The 21,947-nt window shown below is 39.4% G+C and overlaps 1 protein-coding gene across 6 annotated transcripts in view; it reads left to right on the forward strand.

The window, feature by feature from the left end:
* ERG (ETS transcription factor ERG) overlaps positions 1-20,958 on the forward strand; it is a 148,197-nt gene extending 127,239 nt beyond the window's left edge. For 4 of the 6 annotated variants that reach the window (XM_075099890.1, XM_075099880.1, XM_075099898.1 and 1 more), the window contains 8 exons: positions 1,536-1,687; positions 4,653-4,856; positions 5,815-5,895; positions 7,972-8,043; positions 13,912-13,980; positions 14,333-14,389; positions 16,196-16,243; positions 18,986-20,958. In XM_075099890.1, the coding sequence (XP_074955991.1) occupies positions 1,536-1,687; positions 4,653-4,856; positions 5,815-5,895; positions 7,972-8,043; positions 13,912-13,980; positions 14,333-14,389; positions 16,196-16,243; positions 18,986-19,506 (1,204 nt within the window). In that variant the 3' untranslated portion in view covers positions 19,507-20,958. The remainder of the gene's footprint in view (positions 1-1,535; positions 1,688-4,652; positions 4,857-5,814; positions 5,896-7,971; positions 8,044-13,911; positions 13,981-14,332; positions 14,390-16,195; positions 16,244-18,985) is intronic. The other 2 variants (XM_075099907.1, XM_075099917.1) reach the window with 1 other exon arrangement.
* The last annotated feature ends 989 nt before the right edge of the window (positions 20,959-21,947 follow it).

The following is a 21,947-nucleotide window of genomic DNA, read 5'->3' on the forward strand; positions in this document are numbered from 1 at the left end:
AAAGGCAACAGCAGTTAGGGTTTTTTTTAATATATACATTAACACGGCAAGGTAAAATTAATAGTAACACTGCTTAGAAAAAAACTGATATACTTAAAATGTACTTTTAGTATTTAAGATGTATACTAAATCTTTTCAGCTTTCTAAGTGCTAGTTACTTTTTAAAACACACATGTGAGAATTATTACTGCATTAGTTCCTAACCCATGGTAGTGCTGAGCAATCAACTCAACCAAGTCACCTGGACATTGGATAAAATATCTGCCGCATCTTTTTGATGTATGTTGAGCAGACAGTGGTCCAAAATGTATATTATTTTTCCTCTTTTGTCCTCAAACAATAGCAAAACCCTTCTGGGAAAGCACCTGTATTCTGACCACTGATAGGTTTACAGTGACATTGCTGCCCAACACTCGCAGCAAGAGCTGGGATTTCTGAGCTGGTGAGAGCAAAATGCTCTGGGTGAAACACATTTTGGAGGGAAGGGGGCAGATCCTGAAACATGCTTCCAAAAGTTGGGGTCTTGGGGGGTCTCTTAGTTCTCTGGACTGCAAATTAGTTGGTTTCCAAGGAACTGAAATGAAGCATCGCAACCTGACTTGCTGCTTGTTTAGTAAGACCGTAGTACGGTTTAAGGAGTTAAATGGAAGGGATAAAAGAAAGCTTGTTAGTTATGTAGTATCACTAAAGAAACCAAAACCCAACTAACACCCTCCTTCCCTTGCCAAACAGTATCTTTACATTTAAAGGTATTCCCAATGGCTCTATCCTTTATTTTGATTTTTGTAACAATTTTTCTCTCTCTGATGAAACACATTGTAGACATTAAATTAAGGGACAAATGTGTCTGTGTCTGCCAGAAAGAAAACTGTGATGCAATTAAAATGCCATTAGGGAACCCCCAGTGGGATGTTAAACCTAAAGACTCTATTCAGAAAGCAAAGCCAAAATTAAAGAGGTGTCTGGTTGCAGATCCTCTGCAGATTTCCATTTCTTGACTACAGTACCATGGAGACCGTGCTAGTCAGGAGCTGAAAGGTTTTTCCAGTCATGCGTGTGGTATTTTGAATCATGGCTTTGGCAAATGTTCCTTTTCTGTAAGCCATACATAGAAGTGTGTCTATACTGCATGACATAAAATGCAGCTGAGCACGGCCCACATGAAGCAATGACAGCAGTGGAGGTGGGAAGCTGTCCGAGGCTTGGACAAGCTTTGTCCAACCCTTGGACAATGACAACTAATAATAGTTTTCCCTCAGAAAATTAGTTAGTTAGTGTGCATATGTCTGGAGATATATGAGAGCCTGATCTTTTGAAAATAAAAATAAATACATGGTCCATCGAGGCTGGTGATTTTTCTGAGGCAACTGAAGCAATCAGCAGAGTCATTGGGTGGCAGGTACTGAGTTTTCCAGTGACAGCCCAGCCCTGGTGCTTGAGTCTCGTTTCTTCCATTTCATTCAGCGTGATTCTTTGCTGAGGATATTAGTATGGACTGGAATAATAATAGAAGCGCACCTCTCTTCTCTGTCTAGGAATTCTCCTGATGACTGCAGCGTGGCAAAAGGAGGAAAAATGGTTAGCGGCTCAGACAATGTTGGGATGAACTATGGAAACTACATGGAAGAGAAGCATGTTCCACCCCCAAATATGACTACCAATGAACGAAGAGTCATTGTGCCAGCAGGTTAGACCATCTACACAAAAATTTCAGGCAAAAAAATGCATTTCCCCTAAGTCTACCAGTATTATTTAAAAAGATTTTGAGAAGAGTGGCAATATGTACAGGTGATCAGGAAGAAAAGAACAGTAATTTCCCAGGGTTATTAAGTGAATGAGCTGAGAAATATCATAATGAAGCCACCTCCTCAACCCGTTCTTCCCATTTCAGCAGCAGAACTGGCTGATCACAGGCACTCAGACCTTATCTGACTTCTCTAGCTCTTTTGAAGTATTTCACCCTAAAGTGGGCAAAATGAAAAGCCACTTTCATTTCCTAACACCATGAACTAGGTGGGTGCAGAGTGTATGGGAGAGAGAAAGGATCACTGTACCACATGATATCCCTGCAAATACCAAATGCAGTCTGGCCCTCGGCATGCTAAAAACACAATAGCTCTGTGAAATCAAACAGTGCATGAAAAGCATTTACCCAGGTATCACCTGAGTTTATCTGGTGTAAAACATTTTAATAAGCAAACTGATGACTCCATTGCAATATAAGAACACAATTGAGAAATTCTTGGTTAGTCTTGGCAAGCTTGGTTGTGGGACTCAGCAGTTAATTAAACAAGGCGTCATTCACTCCTGTGTGCCTTGTCCTCCAAGCAAACCTCTGCTGGAAGGTTCGTTGCCTTGGTTTGCAAAATAATTAGCATGCTTATTTCCAAAGTTAAAGCATTAGACCATCATCACATATGTGGGTGTTCATAAACCACTGGATATATACAACATAGACACAACACCTGCAACCTGAAAACAGAATGTTTTGCTACTAGTTCCTCTCCAGCAAGATGTGCCTATCTGAAACATTTCTGCTACTGCTATATTGCTTAATATTATTACAGTTTTTCAGTTGCTAAGATATGCAAGAGTACTAACTGTGGCCAGTTTTGCAAGCTGTGATTATTTCAGTTATTTGTCAAGATACGGATGGACAAATATGTTGCAGTATCCTCTGCAATGGCATTGACGGTTCTGTTCTGAAGCACAGAGGAGGGATGCACTGAATAATGAAGTGTCCTGCCTAGCTGGAAGGAGACCACACTTAAATTCATGACATTTGAATGGTCTTCTAAAACACATCTTCTTCGTGGTTGGCACTTTTTTTAGTCTTTTAGTAATCTTTAGCATGGGTACCTCAGCAAGATCGTTTTTTTCTCAGTGTATTCCTGGAGGTGTGTTTTGAGGTATATTTCAGTGACATTCAAGGAACAAGACGGCCACAGTCACAGCCTTGCTATTTTGAGGTCCCTAAAAGAAATTAATGGATAAAAGTCAGTCATTTTTGTTTGACTGCCACATAGGGAGTAAGCAGTTCATGTGCCAATGTTTAGGAATAAAAACAGCAAAATTCACGTTTCCAGCTGTGGTAACTTTCTAGTCATCATAAATAAGAAGCATTTAAAAATTATAGGCATAATCCAAATGCTTTTTGTAAACTTCCTGGCTTTTGGTTGTTTACTTCAAACCAAACTGAATGTAGTTGTTGGAGTTCTCTGCTGTAGTTGTGGGCAATCTCATCCAGACCCTAGGTTTACCAACCAGACATGCATATCTCTAGATCGCTACATATTTTATGCCAGATGGACATGTTCTTTTAAGTGGTTTTTGGTGCACTTTAGACAACAGAGAAACCCTCTCAAGTTCCAGAGGATTAAATATTCTGACCTGAAAGGGCCTCAAATGCCAAAAGAAACATCAGAAAAGGGGAGGCACTAGTGAGTAAAGGATTGGGAGTGAGCAACAGCATGACAGACTCTGAATAGTACCTGGCCCATGGAAAGAGGTCTCCACCTCTTTCAGGCCAGCCTGAACAACAGTCAAAAGAGAGGGGATGGCACTGAATTATGCCACAGAAAAGCTATTTAGGCTGTCACTCAAGTCCTAGCCCTTCCACTGACTTTTATGTGACAGAGCACAGCCGTTTGACCTCTCTGTGCTCCATTCTCAGTCTTAAGGATATGACAGAATCACAGAATTATTTAGGTTGAAAAGCACAAACTCTTAAGGAGTTTGTTTCCCCTTAGCTTTATTCTTTTCTCTTCAAAAAGTATAAATTCTTTATGGCAGGATCTGTCTTCCATTTTGAGGATGTGCACTGCAGGTCATTAGGGGACCTTCATGTTGATGGGTGCATACTGTAACTCAAGAATACAGAAAAGTAGAATGGAAGAGAAATAGAAGAGGATGAATTTAGAGGCAAAAAAGAAGTTTAAGTCAAAATCAAGCATTCATTCAAAAACACAGGGTATTTGGCCTTATGTTTTGCTAAAAACCTGAACTAGTTGTTGTTTTTTAACCCAGACAGTTTTGCAAGTATTTCAGGTAGCAATTAAAAACCCATGCAGGTGTGGTGGTACACCAGTACAACACTGCAGTCTAGGAAAGGAGGTGCAGAATATTTTAATATGACCCACTCTAGTTTATGAAATAACTAGCCAAATCTGTGAGTGCTTACTTAGATATGCCCCAGAAACAGTACTGACTTGAGTGGAAATTTCACTTGAATAAAGATACAAATTCAACAGAGAGCTTTGAAAATTGTTCGGATACAAGTCACAGTGCTTTTAGTGGGCTCTTTTAAATACTTTTCTAAAGAGCACTCTCTGCATGAGGACAGGACCCTATGTTAATCTGTGGGTAATAATGCATAAAAATAACGTGACAAAAGAACTAAATGAGAGAAGGAGCTCAACAGCAGATGGTTTGTTGTTAATAATCAGAGCTCATAGCTCATCCCTAATAGTTTTTCACAGGCAGTTATTCTCCCTTGCACTCAACAGGCCAAATTAATTCCTCATGTATCTCTACCAGTCAGTAGACAGGGGATTAAGGTCTCTCCACTTTGACTGTGGTCTGCATTTATTTTGTCCAGCACATCAGCACTCTCCCCTCTCTCTGCCTCATTTTATCTTTTGTGATACCACCAGATCCTACGTTATGGAGCACAGACCATGTACGCCAGTGGCTGGAATGGGCGGTGAAGGAATATGGGCTCCCAGATGTGGACATCTTGTTGTTCCAGAACATCGATGGGAAGGAGCTATGTAAAATGACCAAAGATGACTTCCAGAGACTCACCCCAAGTTATAATGCAGATATCCTCCTGTCACACCTACACTACCTCAGAGAGAGTAAGCTAGTTTTCTGTCATTATGGTAGTGGCTACGATCAATCTGTTGTTGATATCAGTCTTAGATTTAATGGTGTGGATACACTGAGCTGGGTTTTCAAACGTCTGTTGCAAATGTTCCTGTTCCTAAGATCGTAGCAGGGAGCCTGATCCAAAGCCTCTTGAGTTTGATAGAAAGATTCCCATTAATTTCAGTTGGCTTTCACTCATGTTCATCAAAGAAGAGAGTTAGGGAATAATTCTACATGTCCATCTCAGAGAAAAATCAGATTGAAACCCAGCATATTCATCAGCATTATGTGGGAAGAAAATCATATGGGATTCAGTGCTAATGTTTTTTCTGGTCACATACTCATTTCTTTCCATTTTAACAATGAGAATGCTAAATGAGAGTGCAAACATTGATTCATAAAGTGAATTCCAGGCATGATTCTAAGGAGTGACAGCAGTTTGCTCTACTCTGAATGCGATCAGGAAGATCTCACTGAATTGAATAAAATTTCTGTAAATTCATGGAAAAAAGGAACAGTCCCTGAAATCCAAAGGCAAATTACTTGTAGTACATGGCTAGTATTTCAAAGGGAAAGAAGGGACTAGTGAATTCCTAGCTTGAGGGCTTTCATCTAAGCTTGAGGAAATTTTGCAGTTTGCCTCAGTTTAAAGAAGTTAAAGTGAACATGGTTTTTAGAGAAAAAACCAACAAGCATTGCAACACCAGTGCGGTGCAGTCTTCTCCACACGCACACTAATAATCAGTCAGAAATATTATGCATTCATAATGTTGAATAAATGAATGCTCTAGTTTAAGCTGTAGTACACACGCTCCCCTCCAAACTGCAGACTGAAACTAACTGTCAGTAGAGTCACATTCAAACAATCCTGTCAGGGGAAAATATGGTTTAAAAAGATAATTCACTTTTTTTTTTCATTTTGGTGTTGCTTTTTGTTTTGTTTTGTAGCTCCTCTTCCACATTTGACTTCAGATGATGTTGATAAGGCCTTACAAAACTCTCCACGGTTAATGCATGCTAGAAACACAGGTAATGCTGGCACTGCTCCCATTGCTATAGGTCATCTTCTAAAAGCACAGGATTCCTTTTATGGGTTGCTTGCTAAAAATGGAAACGGTAAATCAAGAGGGAGACAAGTGTATCCTTTCCTCACTGTGTGTGTGGGTTTTATGCACAGACACACAGAAGAAAGGTGAGATCATGTAGGGCCAGATGGTGGAAAAATGGTCTCCTTACTGGTAATTTCTTGTGTCATACAAGAGAAGGGGGTCCCTGACACATGATAAACTGCAGGCTTGGGGCCTTTGTCTCTGAGGACCTTTTTTCTCATTCTGTATCACTGTACTCTCAGATCTACTCCATGGATACCTAGAAGGTTCGTGGAGTTCAAAAGTGCTTCAGAGCTTGCCTAAGTGCTGTAGGCTGTCGTGAATGGGGACTGTCTCCCCTCCCATGCAGTATATATATATCAAATAATTCAATAAAATTGCTATTTAGGCACTTAGATCATCCTATTTGTCAGCTATATGGGACTTGAGCTGGAAAATCCACTAAGTTTGATGTTGTAATTTCCACTAAGTCTGATCTGAATGTAAAATTATTTTTGTTAATATTCACCCTTCTGTTAATTTGGTATTGAGCGTAGGTAGGAGAACGATACAATACATGCCTCAAAAGCATCTGTCTTTCAGACGACATGACTCAAAATATTTCTGAAAATAATCCAGAATAAATTTTATCTTGCTCTAGCAGTTGTGCAACAGAAGATGGCATGGAATTGTACATATACTATGGTATACATACTGATTAAAGATGTTTGGAATATTGCATGATCATGCCTGAGGGTGTTAGTTTCCTACAGTGACCAGAAATAACAATTCTTCATGAGAAAGGAAAAAGATAATACAAAGGATAATGAAAAAAAAAAAAAAAAACACAAAACACCTTGGATTGCAATGACTTTTTCATATTTCATTTAGTTTTGCACTGTGGTAAGTAGCAGTGAGTTTCCTAGCAAAAATTAACTAGATCAGAAGATCTCTTCCTGAGATTAGATGTTTGCCACTTGACATAAAGTCCTACTGTGGGCTGTAGGCCTGCTGCAAACCCCAGCATAAGCAATAAAAAATTTTCCATTGACTTTGATGGGGTTTGAAATAAGCCTTAAGCCCTTTTTAAAAATAGGTGGACTCAATGGTCTTCTCCGTCTTTGGCTTTCCAGATTCTAATTTGCCAAGCAGTTTCCGCATACAGTTATCCAAGTGTTGTTCAGCAGTTCTATGTGTTATCTTTTTCTATATGTGTGCACTGACGATATTTGGAATTTCATGTCACAGAAATGAGATTGCATTTCTGTCATTGGGAGTCTGAATAATATCATGCTGATCATCAGCATAAGGAAAATTAGTTGTTCTGGTGGCATAAGAATTTTGGAGTGGGGTTTTCAAAGGACCCCAAAAGAGTTAAAAACAAATTCCTCTTGAAGTCAGCAGTAATTGAACAAATCCTTATGACTATTTTCATGCTCCCAGAGATGGTCATTAGAAGCTTGTTGATGTAGTTAGAGCAATCTCAATGCCTGAGATATGTGAGATACCATTTTCTATACCAAGCTCAATATTTTTCATTTTTCACTCTGTGAAGAGAATGAGATTTCTGAGGGTGTGACTCAAAGCTGACCAAAGTCTGTGAGAAGGTTCCCACAGACACCAAAAGGCTTTGGCCGAGGCCTACAGTCTCTGTTGAGAATATGAACCTGTTTGGGAAGTGCATGCAGTAATGAAAACAAGGCAAAAGTTTTAGTTCAGAAGATATCAAAACACCTGCCCAGGTGGAGGTGATTGTGGGAAAGGTAGAAGGGATTTCCTGAACTGGACTCTCTCCTCTCTTAACACAGATTTTGCACAAACTTTTATCCAGTAATTTTAATGGATTTACACAGGTGCAAAGGCTGCTGGAATGAACTTATACTTAATAGTCCTAAATTAGATAGAAAATAGCTATTCAAAGTCTTCATTCAGACATACTACAAGAAGGAAAATATCAGTGGACTTAGGGACTGTGAAAATGAATCTTTAGGTGTTATGTCTTCTTCTTTCTCTTTAGGAGGTGCCACTTTTATTTTTCCAAATACATCAGTTTATCCAGAAGCAACACAAAGAATTACAACCAGGCCAGGTATGAACAATGACCACCTTTTGTATGCTGTGATCTTACTCATCTCTTGAAGTATCTTGTTCTTCTTCTCCTTCAACTCTCTTATCATAATTAGGCTATATTTTGAATACACACACATATTATATACATATATTTTATATATGTATGCATATATCATTGTGGAGAGTGAGATACTAAATAGAGCAGTGTAATGTGTGTTTCTTCCACATACCTGTCTTTGCTCTGCAATGCTATCTAGTGTTTAAAGCACGAGAGGATCAAAAGACCAGAGCTATATTCACTGTTCTATTGCATCGTCCCAGCGCGGACACTTTTTAATGTGCTTCAGCTCTCTGTCTGTAAAATGAGGCAAGAATACCCTCTTTTATAATGCTATTAGACGTATATTGGGAATACGTACTCTAAGAATGCAGGATTCATGTTTCTTTTGCTATCTACTTTTTATTTATGTTTGAGGCAAATAAACCCCACAGCATCTGATTGTGAGTTTAAGACACTAAATAACTGAAATAAAAACATAAGAAAGTTCTTATTGCTTAAAAGTTTGAAGCCTATGAAAATATTGTGGGTGTGCTGGTTTGTGAAAGGCTAAAGGGAGTAATTAAAGAAGATGAGGACATTGCTATGAGGCTAAAAATTTTCTTTACGTCACCCTTCACCACTAGAAATGCTGGGAAAATGCCTAATCTGGACGTTTGTTTTTTCCAGTAATAAGTGCAAAGTACTGTGAGACATCAAAAGGAGTTGCAGCAAAATACTAAATTTAAAGGAAATCCATTACTGAGCCAGATGCATACATCCAAGTGTTCTGAAGGGACATACACTTGACAGCTTTTGTGAAAAGATACGTTCTCTAATTAAAACAGGGAGGGGTTTGGATAGCAAATATTTTATCTATCTTTTATCAGTGCTCTAAGGGTATAATCCAGGAGATTATACACAAGTAACTATTTTACATATGCTTAAATACATGAATATATGCATGTCTGCAGATTTTTTAATTAATAATTAAAAAAGATAGATAGGGAAACAGCTACAAGACCATTACATGAGCCACCCTGCTCAGTTTCTAGGCAAACAAACTCTTCTGCTAGATTTGTCTGTAACAACACTGTAGTGAATAGAAAGGAAACCACTGATCCAAGGCATACGTTTGGCATTTGGCTTTCATAAGACATTTACCAAAGTGCCCCACAACTATTTACAATTATGAAAGTTAAATCAACATATGATAAGAAACAAAACATCTTAACAAATCAGAAACCGGCTCATTAACCTGTTACAAAGACTACATAACAGACCTCGTAAGTCACGGGTGCTTTAGCATTATATGCCATGATCTATAGTTATTAATAGCTGGAAAAAGGACATAATAAAATTTGGTATAAAACTGAGAGATGACATATGATTTTTTCATTACTTAAAACCAGAGATCCCTCTAAAGGATTCCTGTACAGGGACCCAGAGCCTTGTTAGAGATCAACAAACTGGCAGTACGTTAACCGCTGAAAATACAAGTTGATAAATACAGTATAAGGTACAAGTTATTTGCATATCTTACTGATTTCAAATTAACCCTCTTCACTCATAAAAGAAGAGCTTGACATAGGCATCTTTATTTATGGCACAATGAAAGCCACTGCTCTAGTTGTTGGCCAAAGTGAAAAAAAGTAAACAAAGAAACAGGATCATGTGGGAAATCTGGCTGTGCCATTAAATAAATTAGCAGCGTGGCCTTGTATGGAAAGCTATGTGAATCATCCCTTATCAGAAAGGCTATCTGCAGAATTAGTAGGCGCTTAGAGCAAGCTGTGGGAATATGGAAAATCTTTTGAGCACATTGAAAGGGATAAAAGTTTGAAATTGTTCTACTCAGGGTCTTGGGGTGAGGAAACATGATATAATAATCAAAATAGTGTCTCAGAGTACCTCCTTAGTGTCAGTATTAGAAGAAAGGATATTAAAAAAAAGACATTTTTATGAAACATTAAAGCAGACTATGGCCCTCATGGTCACAGGTTATAGTAGCACCCAGGAGCTTTGAATGGCATGGAGGAATCTGGACATGAATATGGATGAGAAGACAAAGCATAGCTATAGGAACAATTACCAACTATGCAGTGTAAAGCTGGACGCCCAAAGCTCTCAGTAGTTTCCGACGAGAATGAACATATAACAAGATCAGAGGGACTTGGGTGTCCTGCAGGAAATAACTATGCCAACTGAGAAAATTTCAGGCAAAGGCAGAATGAGTCTGCTGTGAAAGAATACTATTTTATGGGTATGTTTCCACTCTACTTGGACAAAAAGTGCATTTTTTTAATCCCATGAGAAATTCTATGATTTCAGTATTTGTTTCATCCTGACTTGTGATGGGAAAACAAAATATCAGTTTTCTCTGAAGTAAAAGGTTCTAAAAAAACCACATATCAGACATGGTGAAGTCCTTCATTTCAGCATTTTTATCCAAATCACATTTACAATGACACTCACAAAACAAAATGTTTTATGTCGACCTTAAAAGCATCTTCCTGTGTCGACATAATTCCTTGTGGGAGTTGTAGTTTGGATATAGGCTGTCTCTGTTCCTCTGTGTAAACTGGTTTGTCCTAACTAAACATTTCCTACAACAAACTATCATGTAATTTTGAAAGTATAATTTTATTTTATCTTTTACAGTTGAAAACTGACAAATATCTGTAAAGTCAGAATTTTCGTTCAGAAAGAGAAAAGGATTTTTTTTGCAGAAATTCAGTTTTCTCTCAATAAACTACTTTGTTGGCTTATTCCATGGCTTTCGTTTAGTTAGATGTCACATTTCAACTAGACTGCAAATAACCTTTTCCATAACAAAGTGCCCTTCATGTGAATGCAACAGCAGACCCTAGGGACAATCACGTGATGACATGAAAAAGGTCAAAAATGAGGAGGGGGAGTAAATAATATTAAATGGGAACCAGCCAAATTCTGGGATGCAATCCTGGAGAAAGTAATTAAGCATTGCCATTGTTAAGGCACTACAATAGAAAATAGGAAATGAGCAGGGGTTGTAATGAACTGCAATGACAAAGGCGTATTTCTTCAGCCACCTTTACAACAGAACATGAGGTTTCAGCAAGCTGAAAGTAATACAATGAAACTATCCGGAGCTCAGGAAGACCTAATATGGGTTTGTCTACATGTCTCATCAAACAGGAGCATTCCCATCAAAGATCTGTCCAAGATAAGAACATGCTGTACTAATATCTCATGAACAAGAACAGATCTGCTTATCTAGGATAGCAACATGTTTATCAAGGCACAATACTGAAGTTGGAATATTGCGCTATTTCAAGAAAGGCTGATAACTGGATTTTTCTTTTAATGGAGAGGGCGTAGTCAGAAAACCATCTCATGGTGTGTTGAGTTAAAAGGCAAAACAGTTTTCTCACAGTACTAAATTTGTACCAAATATATTTTAAGACTGCAAGTGCTACCGAGTACAAGCACACGACATCACACATCCCTCTCAGTGTACAGGTGTCTAATAATTTGGAGACCTATAAATAGATAGAGGGATAGGCGAGAAAAGGTGAGATGAGCGGAGAGGGGAGGGGAGGGGAGGGGAGGGGAAGGGAGAGGAGAGGAGAGGAGGGGAGGGGAGGGGAGGGGAGGGGAGGAAACACTAGAGATTGTTGGAGGAGTTGCACAGCCTAATGACAAGCACATACCTTCCATGTGATCTTTTTTCCCTGTTTGTCTTTATCTCTCTGGGCAGAGAATGGAACGAGTGGGCAAAACAAAAGGTTTGCCTTATGTCACCAGAATGGCAAGGCTGTCATAGAGGTAGACATCTGGCCAGGCAAGGCAGGACTGCACAAGACACATGCAAGCAGCCCACAGCTAAGCCCTGTCCCCCTCTGTACAGAGAGAACTCAGAAACCCCTGGAAACATGACCAGAGTCCTTCTGAATTTTTTTGCCAAATGATAACGTCCCCAGGCCATGAGGTGTCTCTAACTACAACAATTAATACCAGTGTTGATCTCAACCTGGCCAGGACATTGCATGTCACAGTGATTCACCTGCATGCCAGTATTCTGCTCAGAGATCAGCACTTCTGCAATTTATATTATTTCCTCTGAGTTTCTGAAGGACAAGACGGCAGAATAGTTCTCAAGAAATCAGGGATAAAGAGGCACTAGCTATTCAAATGTAATACAAAGATAAATTGCGTATCTCAGCAAAACAAAGTTTTTGAAGTGTAAGATTCTGGGAGACAACAGTGCTGGTAGTACCAGTCTGCTCCTCAGGCCAAACAGACTGAATAAATTAAAGGCAATTTGGTTGTGAATTTCACATTACACTGTATTTCCATTCGATACTTCTACTCATAGTGCTTGGAAATGGACAGAGATACATCTGTTTTACACAGAGCCAGCCTGTGACTGTTTCTTTTTCTTCCAAACTGGTTTAATTTCCAAACATCATTTCTAAGATAAAGCACAAGCACTGTTAAGATCATCTACACCAACTTAGTTCTACCAGGTGGGTACTGATGCCTTCCTGAGATCCTGGACAGGCTACACATAAATCTCTGATTTTGACAGCAATTTTAGCTGGTACGTTAAAGACAGCCATAGGAAAGCACAGGCAACTGCAAAAGATTTCAAAGGGTAAACCAAACATTTGAACTTACTACATATACTGTATGAAGAAAGCTTTTACATTTCAGTTTCTTAATTTTTTTATGTTAAAGCATTTAAATCAAGTAGGGGTAATGAGTAAATGAAAGAAGAGGCAAACGAAAATTTAGATATGTAAAGTTAAGTAGCTTGTCCCAAGAAGCAGAAAGGAATATTTAAATAAACGAAGCAGGAAAAAAGCTATCCACTTTCTGGAAGACATACAATATGTGTACATACATATGTTTAACATTTAAGCATGTTCACTGTTTTCACATGTTAAGTTTCTGAAGATCTGTGCAGATACAGGGGACTGCAAGGGAAAGTGAAGGGAAAACAATTATTAATGATTTGAAATGGCTAGTAGAAGAGAAACAACTGAAATTGGCAAAGCGCAGCAATCAATTATCCCAACAAAAGGTTGGATTCTGAATGATGAGAGTGAGACCAGAGGGTGTGTCTGAGGAAGAAAGCACTTGCAAGCATGAGGAGTAATATCACAGGGAGAGCATAATAAAGGGAGTGATGGCAATGAGAGTTGGTGCAAACACATACAACAGTGGTTTAGAGGAATCTCCAAAGGCAAACCCAACACTTTGTTGTCTCACATCTCTCTGCCCATGACCAGATGGCAGAAAAGGGAACTCTCAAACCCAACCTATTTGAGTTTGATCAGTCTCAAGGGATGACAGCGACAGACTAACAAAGAATGGTACATTAAATCAACTAAAGTCAATCTTCTTAAAATACTGTTACGTGCTGAGATTGGGAGGGAACTGTACAGTTTATGCTTAATCTGAGGTCTGACCTCTTGTGGGACTTTTTCTACAAGACTCTAGCATAAATTGTCCATGTGTGTCATTCCTTGGTGTCCTGGGCTGAGAGGAAGGAGACCAAAGGGAGTACTCTGAGCCTTTGGAAATTATGGACTCTATAGAGTGTTTGTACCAGCTATTCCAGTGCAGTTCAGACATCTCATAATAATAGACACCTCTAAAGAGCAATGCAGAGGGCGATATGGTACTGTTACATTTAAAGACAATAAATACAATAAAGATATCAACAACGAGTAAAGAAATCAACAAGGAGTGTCCTTCCAATTTCAGCAATTTTTCCAATCCAATGGGTGTCCTAGAAATGTGCCGCTTATGGACATAAACACTTTATACCATATCTGCATGAATAAGTGTATTTTTCCTTCACAGATTTGCCTTATGAGCAAGCCAGGAGATCAGCATGGACGAGTCACACCCACCCCAGTCCTCAGTCAAAAGGTAAAAAGCATCGGCATGTGTCTAGCCTGTGGGCCTAATGCACATCTGGTGCAACCTGGATAGACTCTGTAGTGAACTGATAGGAGCTTCCTCAGCAATTTTTACCTGTGGCTTGGCTGCAAAGCCTATGAGCTGTGTATAGGTAATAGTGGGTGGCGTCACTGGGGCAGCCACATCCTTCCTTGAACTCAAGTTTCATTAGGTCCATGACCATACAGTCTTATAAAGCTAATTCCTAGTGTGACCATCATTGAGTGATGAGCAGCAGGAGTCCCAGGCCTGTGATTTGTCACAGACTTGGTGACCATCTTCCAAACTGGAAAAATAACTACATGGGTTTTTCCATTTACAGCTACTCAGCCATCATCCTCAACAGTTCCCAAAACAGAAGACCAGCGTCCTCAGTTAGGTGGGTGTAATTGTGTTTGAATTATGCCTGGGTGTGACAGGGTTTGTTGAACATGATGAGAAGGACAGCTCTCACCTATAAAACAGAAGCAAACTGCAACATCTGATTCAGATCACTAATGAGATCTCCAGCTGGTGTGGCCACTAAATCCACAGACGTGTATGAGTTGGCTCTACATCTGGATCTGAGACGAAGGCTCCCATGGCCACTGAAAATTGCTTTTAGTAATGTTTAATGGCAGTGACGACCTTGCAGAGTGAAAAGGCTGTTAAACAAACTACCAATGTACAGTTTAGGTACAAAGGTGGAAGGTAAGGTTGTCCAAAGACCTTTCCAAAGGAAAGGAAAGGAAAATGGATTACAGCATACAGAAACCTGTTTGAATTGGGGTCCTGAAATTAAACAGGAAAATCAGAAGGATTCTTAGTCTATTGGGAAACTGAGGAGAAAGTAGAAGTTTATGAGTTTGTAAACTACTGATTTTGCAAAATGGGTGCATTTTGTGTTTTCAGAGCAGCTAATCCATGGGGTGGGACCTAATCCCTAATTGTGAATTAGTCTGTGTTTTGGACAGGTAGCTAGGAAGCACTACAGAGATTCTGAGTCAGTTATGGCTTTTGTTAACACCAAAAGGGTAAAAAGAGCAAATAAAAGAGATTTGGAGGATATTCTTAGCTCAGAAGACTCTGAGCCCATTTTTATCACATGGATTTCAAATCATTATTCTGTTTTTTGTTATAGCTAAATAAGACTGTGTGCATAACTACATCTCGTTAACTTATATGTATGTTGCCTAGGAAGTATTATACTGCTTTTTGCCCAAATAGCATTTTATCTAATCTGGCCTTCCAACCATGAGAATCTTTCAAGAAATATACTGATGATTTATGTAAGTCCTTAGGACCATTTAATGGCTGTGTGTGAGCTGCATAGATTACTTAAAAGTATAAGGAATGTAACCTGATTATCTTCTTGGCTGTAAAACTGGCGGCTGTTCGAGAGCAGCTGTCCAGAGATGAGGCAGCCCAGCCACAGGGTCATTCAATGAGGGGCTCCAGGCTGTGCTTGCAGCCCATTGCTTTGACTTTGGTACTTCTGTCGCAGCTTTCCCTTTTTCCTGTTGTACTTCAATTCAGGGCAAAATAAGTTTCATTTCCAGAGGGAATCCCTTGAGGAAAACATGGCATTGTGTGGCTGACACAGGCTTTTCTGAAAACCCTAGCTGCAAGGTTAATACAGGGGATCCCTCACTGGACTCCAGTGACAAAGAAGATCAGATGCAGCCACATTGCCTGGGTTCAACCATGCATTCTCAGCCCTCTTCTGGAGGCTTTTTTGGTACAGATAGAGTTGGCAGTTGTGCGGGGAAAACAAATGTGGCCTCACAAGAAGAGAGGCTGCTGTCCTGTGTGAGAGGACTCTCACCCCATTAGCTGTCTGTGCCTGTGGGCCCTGGCACGCTGCAAGGGTCAATAGTACGAAAGGGTGCCTGTGTGTGCATGCACTTTATTTAAGTAGGAATCAGAATACTTCTGGGCCAAATTTACAGTGTGTCTGAATATATGCTTGTGCACACTAATACAGTACAAAAGGCAAATGTGTATCCTTGCAATTGTTCATTTTCACACCCAATTTTAAGGGAAAACGTGCAAATATTGTGATACAGAGAAAGGAACCACTTTCCCCAGTGCTGGACCTGCTGTCCCATCAGGCAGCATACACTGCCCCTTACAAGGTTAAAAATAACACCTAGAATATTTGACATCATGTTACAGGATTTAAAGCCTTTCTTTCACAATTTTGTAGATCCGTATCAGATCCTTGGACCGACCAGCAGCCGACTTGCAAATCCAGGTGAGAAGGGATTTTGCTGATTTAAGAGGATTTCTCTTCACTGCTAGTGTCCCCTCTTCAGCTTTAAGGCCAGACCTGGAAGGTGATGTGACTGATTTTACCACTCTTCAGTATGACTCAGTGGGAGCTGATGATACCCACTGTGTTGCAGGATTAGGTTTTTAAATTACCCGAGGATGGGACTGAGGTCACAGATTAAGACACATAAACTCATCTATCTGAATGTATGTGCCTACATATGAGCTAGGTCTTATTTCCCATGATGGCTCTGTAGAGAGATATTCAAATCATCCTAGAGTAGATGGTTACATTTAGTCAGCCAAATACCTCATTAGAGGTATTTAAAGTCCTCATATCAACAGGAGTTCACTTCAGTTGACTAAATATTGGGTTTTTGTTAAACCATGTAAAATATCCCATCTGCTCTAGGTACCCCTCCAGAGGTCATGAGTCTCTTACCAGTCTGCATCCTATGTGTCCCAGATTCTGTTAAACCACAATACAATGCCATACGCACCTTGACAAATAAAAAACTTCGGGATGAAGAACCCAAACCAGCAAAAATATATATAGGGAAAAAACAGGAAAGCATAATCCATTTGCAAACAACAATTGGGCTGAACATTTCAAAAATGTTCTTCCACTTTAAGAAGGCGGCAGTGGGGTGCATTGTGAGCAGAGGCTTGTAGCATATTTCAGCTAAAGACGAGGAACCTTCCTGGTGAGTTAATAACACTGATTGTGAACTGTGCAGATTTCACTGTTGCTGCTCTGAGTCTGCAGGGCACATTGTGGCCATACACCACCATAATCAACTTCATAATCTGCCACAATTGATTGACATTGTACGTGCCACTTCCTATTTCCCTTGCTTTAACACCCACAGGGCACAGTTCCGCATTGCAGGTCTTCTTACAACCATTGTATGGCTTGTCAAGGTATGAAATTGATAAAATACTGATTCATTTCTTTTCATTTTATCCCAAGTGACATCAAGCACGGTTCTAGATTAGCTTACTTTCTAAACAGCTTTTCATGGCATAGGAAAGCAATTAAGTAAGTATTAAGAATAAGATTTTCTGAATGGCCTAAGGGTGTGGGTTTACATATGACACTGATTTTAGCTGGAAGTGGGGGCATACCTCCCTTTAATTTGTTCGTAAACCCCAGGTTTTACAATTTTGTCAAGTGTCCATTTGGTAGCCTTCATTACTGTGGAAGACACTAACATCTTCTGGATTGGGATACTTTTTTAACATTTGGATATGGAGTTCCTACACACCATCATTCCTGTGCTTTAACATGTTTTGTGTGTTTATAAGTTGGTGGAATTACTCTCTCATTAAAAGGAAATTGACAGCAACCATTTATTTTCATAGGACTCTATATTACATTTGGAAGGCAAGTGTTTATGTTAGAACATATGTTGGATTGCTTATTCAAAAATTTGTGTTTTGTCCAGTGCCGAACTGTTTATTGATTTTCAAAGGCTAATCCTCTTGTTATGTTTCATGTATTAAAACTTGCATGCCTTGCTCATACCATGGATTCTTTTGTTTGTTTGTTTACTTAATGCATGTTAATGGAACAGAAGAAATTCATTAAGGACAGTTTGGATAAACATAATTTAAACGAATATGGGTTTCAGTTGTGCTGAAGTATAAACTGCTAATGGATTTCAGATGCTACTCTAGCTTGATATTATAATTCGCTACTATAAGCTTTCTAAAGAAAAGCTTGTTTATTATACCCACATATCTGGTTTGGAAAAAAAAAAGAAACCCAACCGATTCCTGGTCAGAGATGTACTGAGAAATTAGCACATACAAGCTGGTTGGCAAATTCTGCTGACATTGTGCTTGTGAAACAGATTGCCTTGCAAGCTGCTTCATCTGTATTTTGCATCGTTTCAGTGCTGCTTTATTAAGAAATGCTAAGATTTTAACATGAGTATCAGTGGCAAGGCCCTTTGAAATCTACTTTCAATTGCCTAAAATGGTCAAATTTTGTTCCTGTAACACTGGGCAACACACTTCTGAAAAGCTGACAGCAGACCAATGATGTTCTTTTTAAGATGAAATTGGCAGAGGAGGGAGAAAAAACCAACGTTTTAAGTCTTGACTTCAATAGTCATTTGAACTTCTTTGACACAGACCGATGACAAGAATGTATTTTATGGACCTTTTCACTGTTCTTGCAAATGTTTTGCCCTATGGTTGTCTGCAGTGCAACAGCAAGCTAATAAGTTTCCGTTCTGCATTTCCCCAAATGCTGCAAATGGATGATATGGTTTGGCATGAGTCCAGCTTTCTCTAAACTTCTCCATTTTGTGTAGGCTTATTCCATAGCAGAGAACATTTAGTTGCAACATAATGCTGTGAGAACAAGCGAAATGTTACGCAAGTGAAAGCTGTTTGTCCTGAACTTTAGAGATTAGTTTCCTAAATGAGCGCTGTATTATTTCCCCATCAATTGTCTACACTGAATGACATTAGGTAACTATGAAATCTCCATGTAATGGCATTCTGCCACTCAGATGAGGGAAAACATGACACATTACCATTATCTCTGCTCTTTAGGATTTCATGAAACTGGGCTGGGAGAAATAGGACTAGTTAAGAGTAAGAAGGAACCGACATTGCAACATTTCCTAATAGGGTCCTATGTGAGAGCCTGGAAGAATTGATGTCTTAACATTATTAGTCACTAGTCCTGACATTTGTATTTTGTTTCCCCCTGCAGGGAGTGGGCAGATACAGCTATGGCAGTTCCTGCTGGAGCTCCTCTCGGACAGCTCCAACTCCAGCTGCATCACCTGGGAGGGCACCAACGGGGAGTTCAAGATGACCGACCCCGATGAAGTGGCTCGACGCTGGGGGGAGCGGAAAAGCAAACCTAACATGAACTATGACAAACTCAGCCGTGCACTTCGCTACTACTATGATAAAAATATTATGACTAAGGTTCATGGTAAGCGCTACGCCTACAAATTTGATTTCCACGGAATCGCTCAGGCTCTCCAGCCTCACCCCCCAGAGTCGTCCATGTACAAATACCCGTCAGACCTCCCCTACATGAGCTCCTATCATGCGCATCCTCAGAAGATGAACTTTGTAGCTCCCCACCCTCCTGCTTTGCCCGTAACATCGTCCAGCTTTTTCGCTGCCCCTAATCCATACTGGAATTCACCAACTGGAGGTATCTACCCCAATACCAGGCTGCCAGCTGCTCATATGCCTTCTCATCTTGGCACCTACTACTAAGTGGGGAAAAAAAGAAATGCCAGAAAAAGCAAACAAAGACACTTCTTGCTGGGATACAGTCCCTGACGAATTGCAATGAACTCTATTGGAGTACATGAATTAAAGTGCCTAAAGAGACAAGTGAAGGTTTGGCTGGGAAAAAAAAAAAAACACATTAAAAAATAGATGTCAAAAAGACTCTTTGTAGTAGGGGTTTAAAAGAGGTATTCAAGAAGTATTAAGATACTAAAATGTAATGTATATGGGCATCGACTCTGTGGACCAAACAACAATAGACTGTTGTAGGTGAAGGCATGAAATGATAAGGAAAACCTACGAAAGCTAGTGGTCTTAAAAAGTTGATAAGCTTATGTGTAAAGTTTGATATCTTGCTAGTGCAAAACTGGGACTATACTACAGCAATATAAGGATAAGTCTATAGTGACCTAACATACCATATATGAATCATTACAAAAGAGGGGGGAAGGGGGGGGAGGAAAAAAACCTACCTGTATTTAAAAAATCAAAACATATCACCAAAAGAGACTGATTTAGTGTGGAAGCTGATTTGGAATATAACAGCATTGTTTTCGTTAAGATCAAATGCGTTCCATTCAACAGAGCGTTATCAGCTACTCAAACTGTGAAGATAACCCAAACTTTAAGATTCCTTGACAGTATTACAGGAACCCTGAGCCAAACATTGGAAATGAGAATGTGTTAAAGGGCAAGTGAATGATTGTAGATCAGAGGCCTGCACCTGACAGAGGAAGCAGAAAGGAGAAAGAAGAGCACAAAGGTGGTGAGAATGGGATAAAAGAAACTTCTTTACCAGTAGAGACTGAAAAGACTGAAAACTCAGTAGCGTTGGGACTATGAAGAAACACTTGTTTGGACTTGTGGAACATATTGCTCAGTATCATACCATTCCCAGGATTACAGGAGGAACAGACTTAATTTTGTAGTAATACAAAAAAGTGGAAAAAGGGAAAAGCAGAAGAATTGAGAAATCAGAATATGCATCTCTTTTAAAAAAAAAAGTAAAACTGGAATTGTGTTTGATATTTAAAAGTTACCCGTTAGAACCTCATCATTATTAAGGGAGTTTGTTTTCTATTGGTTAAAGCAAGAGACAACCCCTGACTGCCAAAATCAGAAATCATCTAAGTATTTTTGTTAGGTGGGCGCCAGTTTTTCTTTATTGAGTCGCGAACGCTGTGCGTTTGTCAGAATGAAGTATACAAGTCAATGTTATTTTTTCCTTTTTATATAATTATTATATAACTTATGCATTTATACACTACGAGTTGATCTCGGCCAACCAAAGACACAAAAAAAAGGGACAATCAAAAATATTGTGGCCTTGAATTTTAACTCTGTATGCTTAATGTTTACATTATGAACATATTAGTACTTAGAATGCAGAATGTATGTAATAAAATAAGCTTGGCCTAGCATGGCAATTCAGATTGACACTGTAGTTTGCATTTGCATTTGCATTTTTAGTGCCTGGCACGCCTATCAGACCTCCTACTCACCATGTTAAAATATGCTAGGCATTTTGTTTTAAAAATTTGTTTTATGAAATCTAGCAATCATAAAAATGTAGAACCAAAAAGCACTGCTTAGGCTAAATTCAAAGTAGACATGTGCTTTATATCTTCTTTTCCAGACAGTTCTGCTAAAATACTTGCAGCCCTTCTGTAACAGTGCCTTGCCATTCTTGTCCTGATCTTCTTTTGCCCAGAGATTGCAACCGTGCCCAATTTTTTGACAACTTCATGGCCAAGATTGAAAATGAAGTCTAAAGGAGGCCTCTAAGGAAGAATACTGACACCCGGAAATTATCTTTTGCTGCTGTCAGATTATGCGGCTTGATCTCAGCCTGAGATGTGTTTTCATATTGAATCATATGATGAATTACCATGCCCCCTTGCTATTAATACATACTGTATCATTATCAGTAAATAAAGTGAATAATGAATAACTTCCATTATTCCTCACTTTAGAATGGAGTGTATGGTAGCTTGTTAATTTGTCATTGCAGTCCATCCTGGCTGTTTACAAAGGGCAGGATGTTTTCTTTCTGTTCTAGATTTAGAGGCTTCTCACACTGTACCCTGGGCCCCAAAACTACATCTGGTGCCTAATGGCATGACTCCATTTTTTTTGCAACACCAGCTGAAGAACTGGTCTGGAAAATCAGCACTGACATGTATGAGTGGCTCTCCGCAGCAGGCAGTGTTTACTGCAGAGACCCCAGACAGCTCAGACCTCCAACTGTATCCCTCTTGTTCGCTGTTCTTTTGTCTTTTTTCCAGACAAAATGGGTGTGGTTTCAGGTTTTATAGCAAATGTTCCACATATCTGTTTTGTGGATCATTAATCGGTGCTGTGCAATGGGAGCCTACTTGCCAGACCCTCATGTTATGGGTGTCTTGGTGGGAGTTTACAAGCACAGG

Source organism: Phalacrocorax aristotelis, chromosome 1, assembly GCF_949628215.1.
Source record: "Phalacrocorax aristotelis chromosome 1, bGulAri2.1, whole genome shotgun sequence".
Lineage (NCBI taxonomy): Eukaryota > Metazoa > Chordata > Aves > Suliformes > Phalacrocoracidae > Phalacrocorax > Phalacrocorax aristotelis.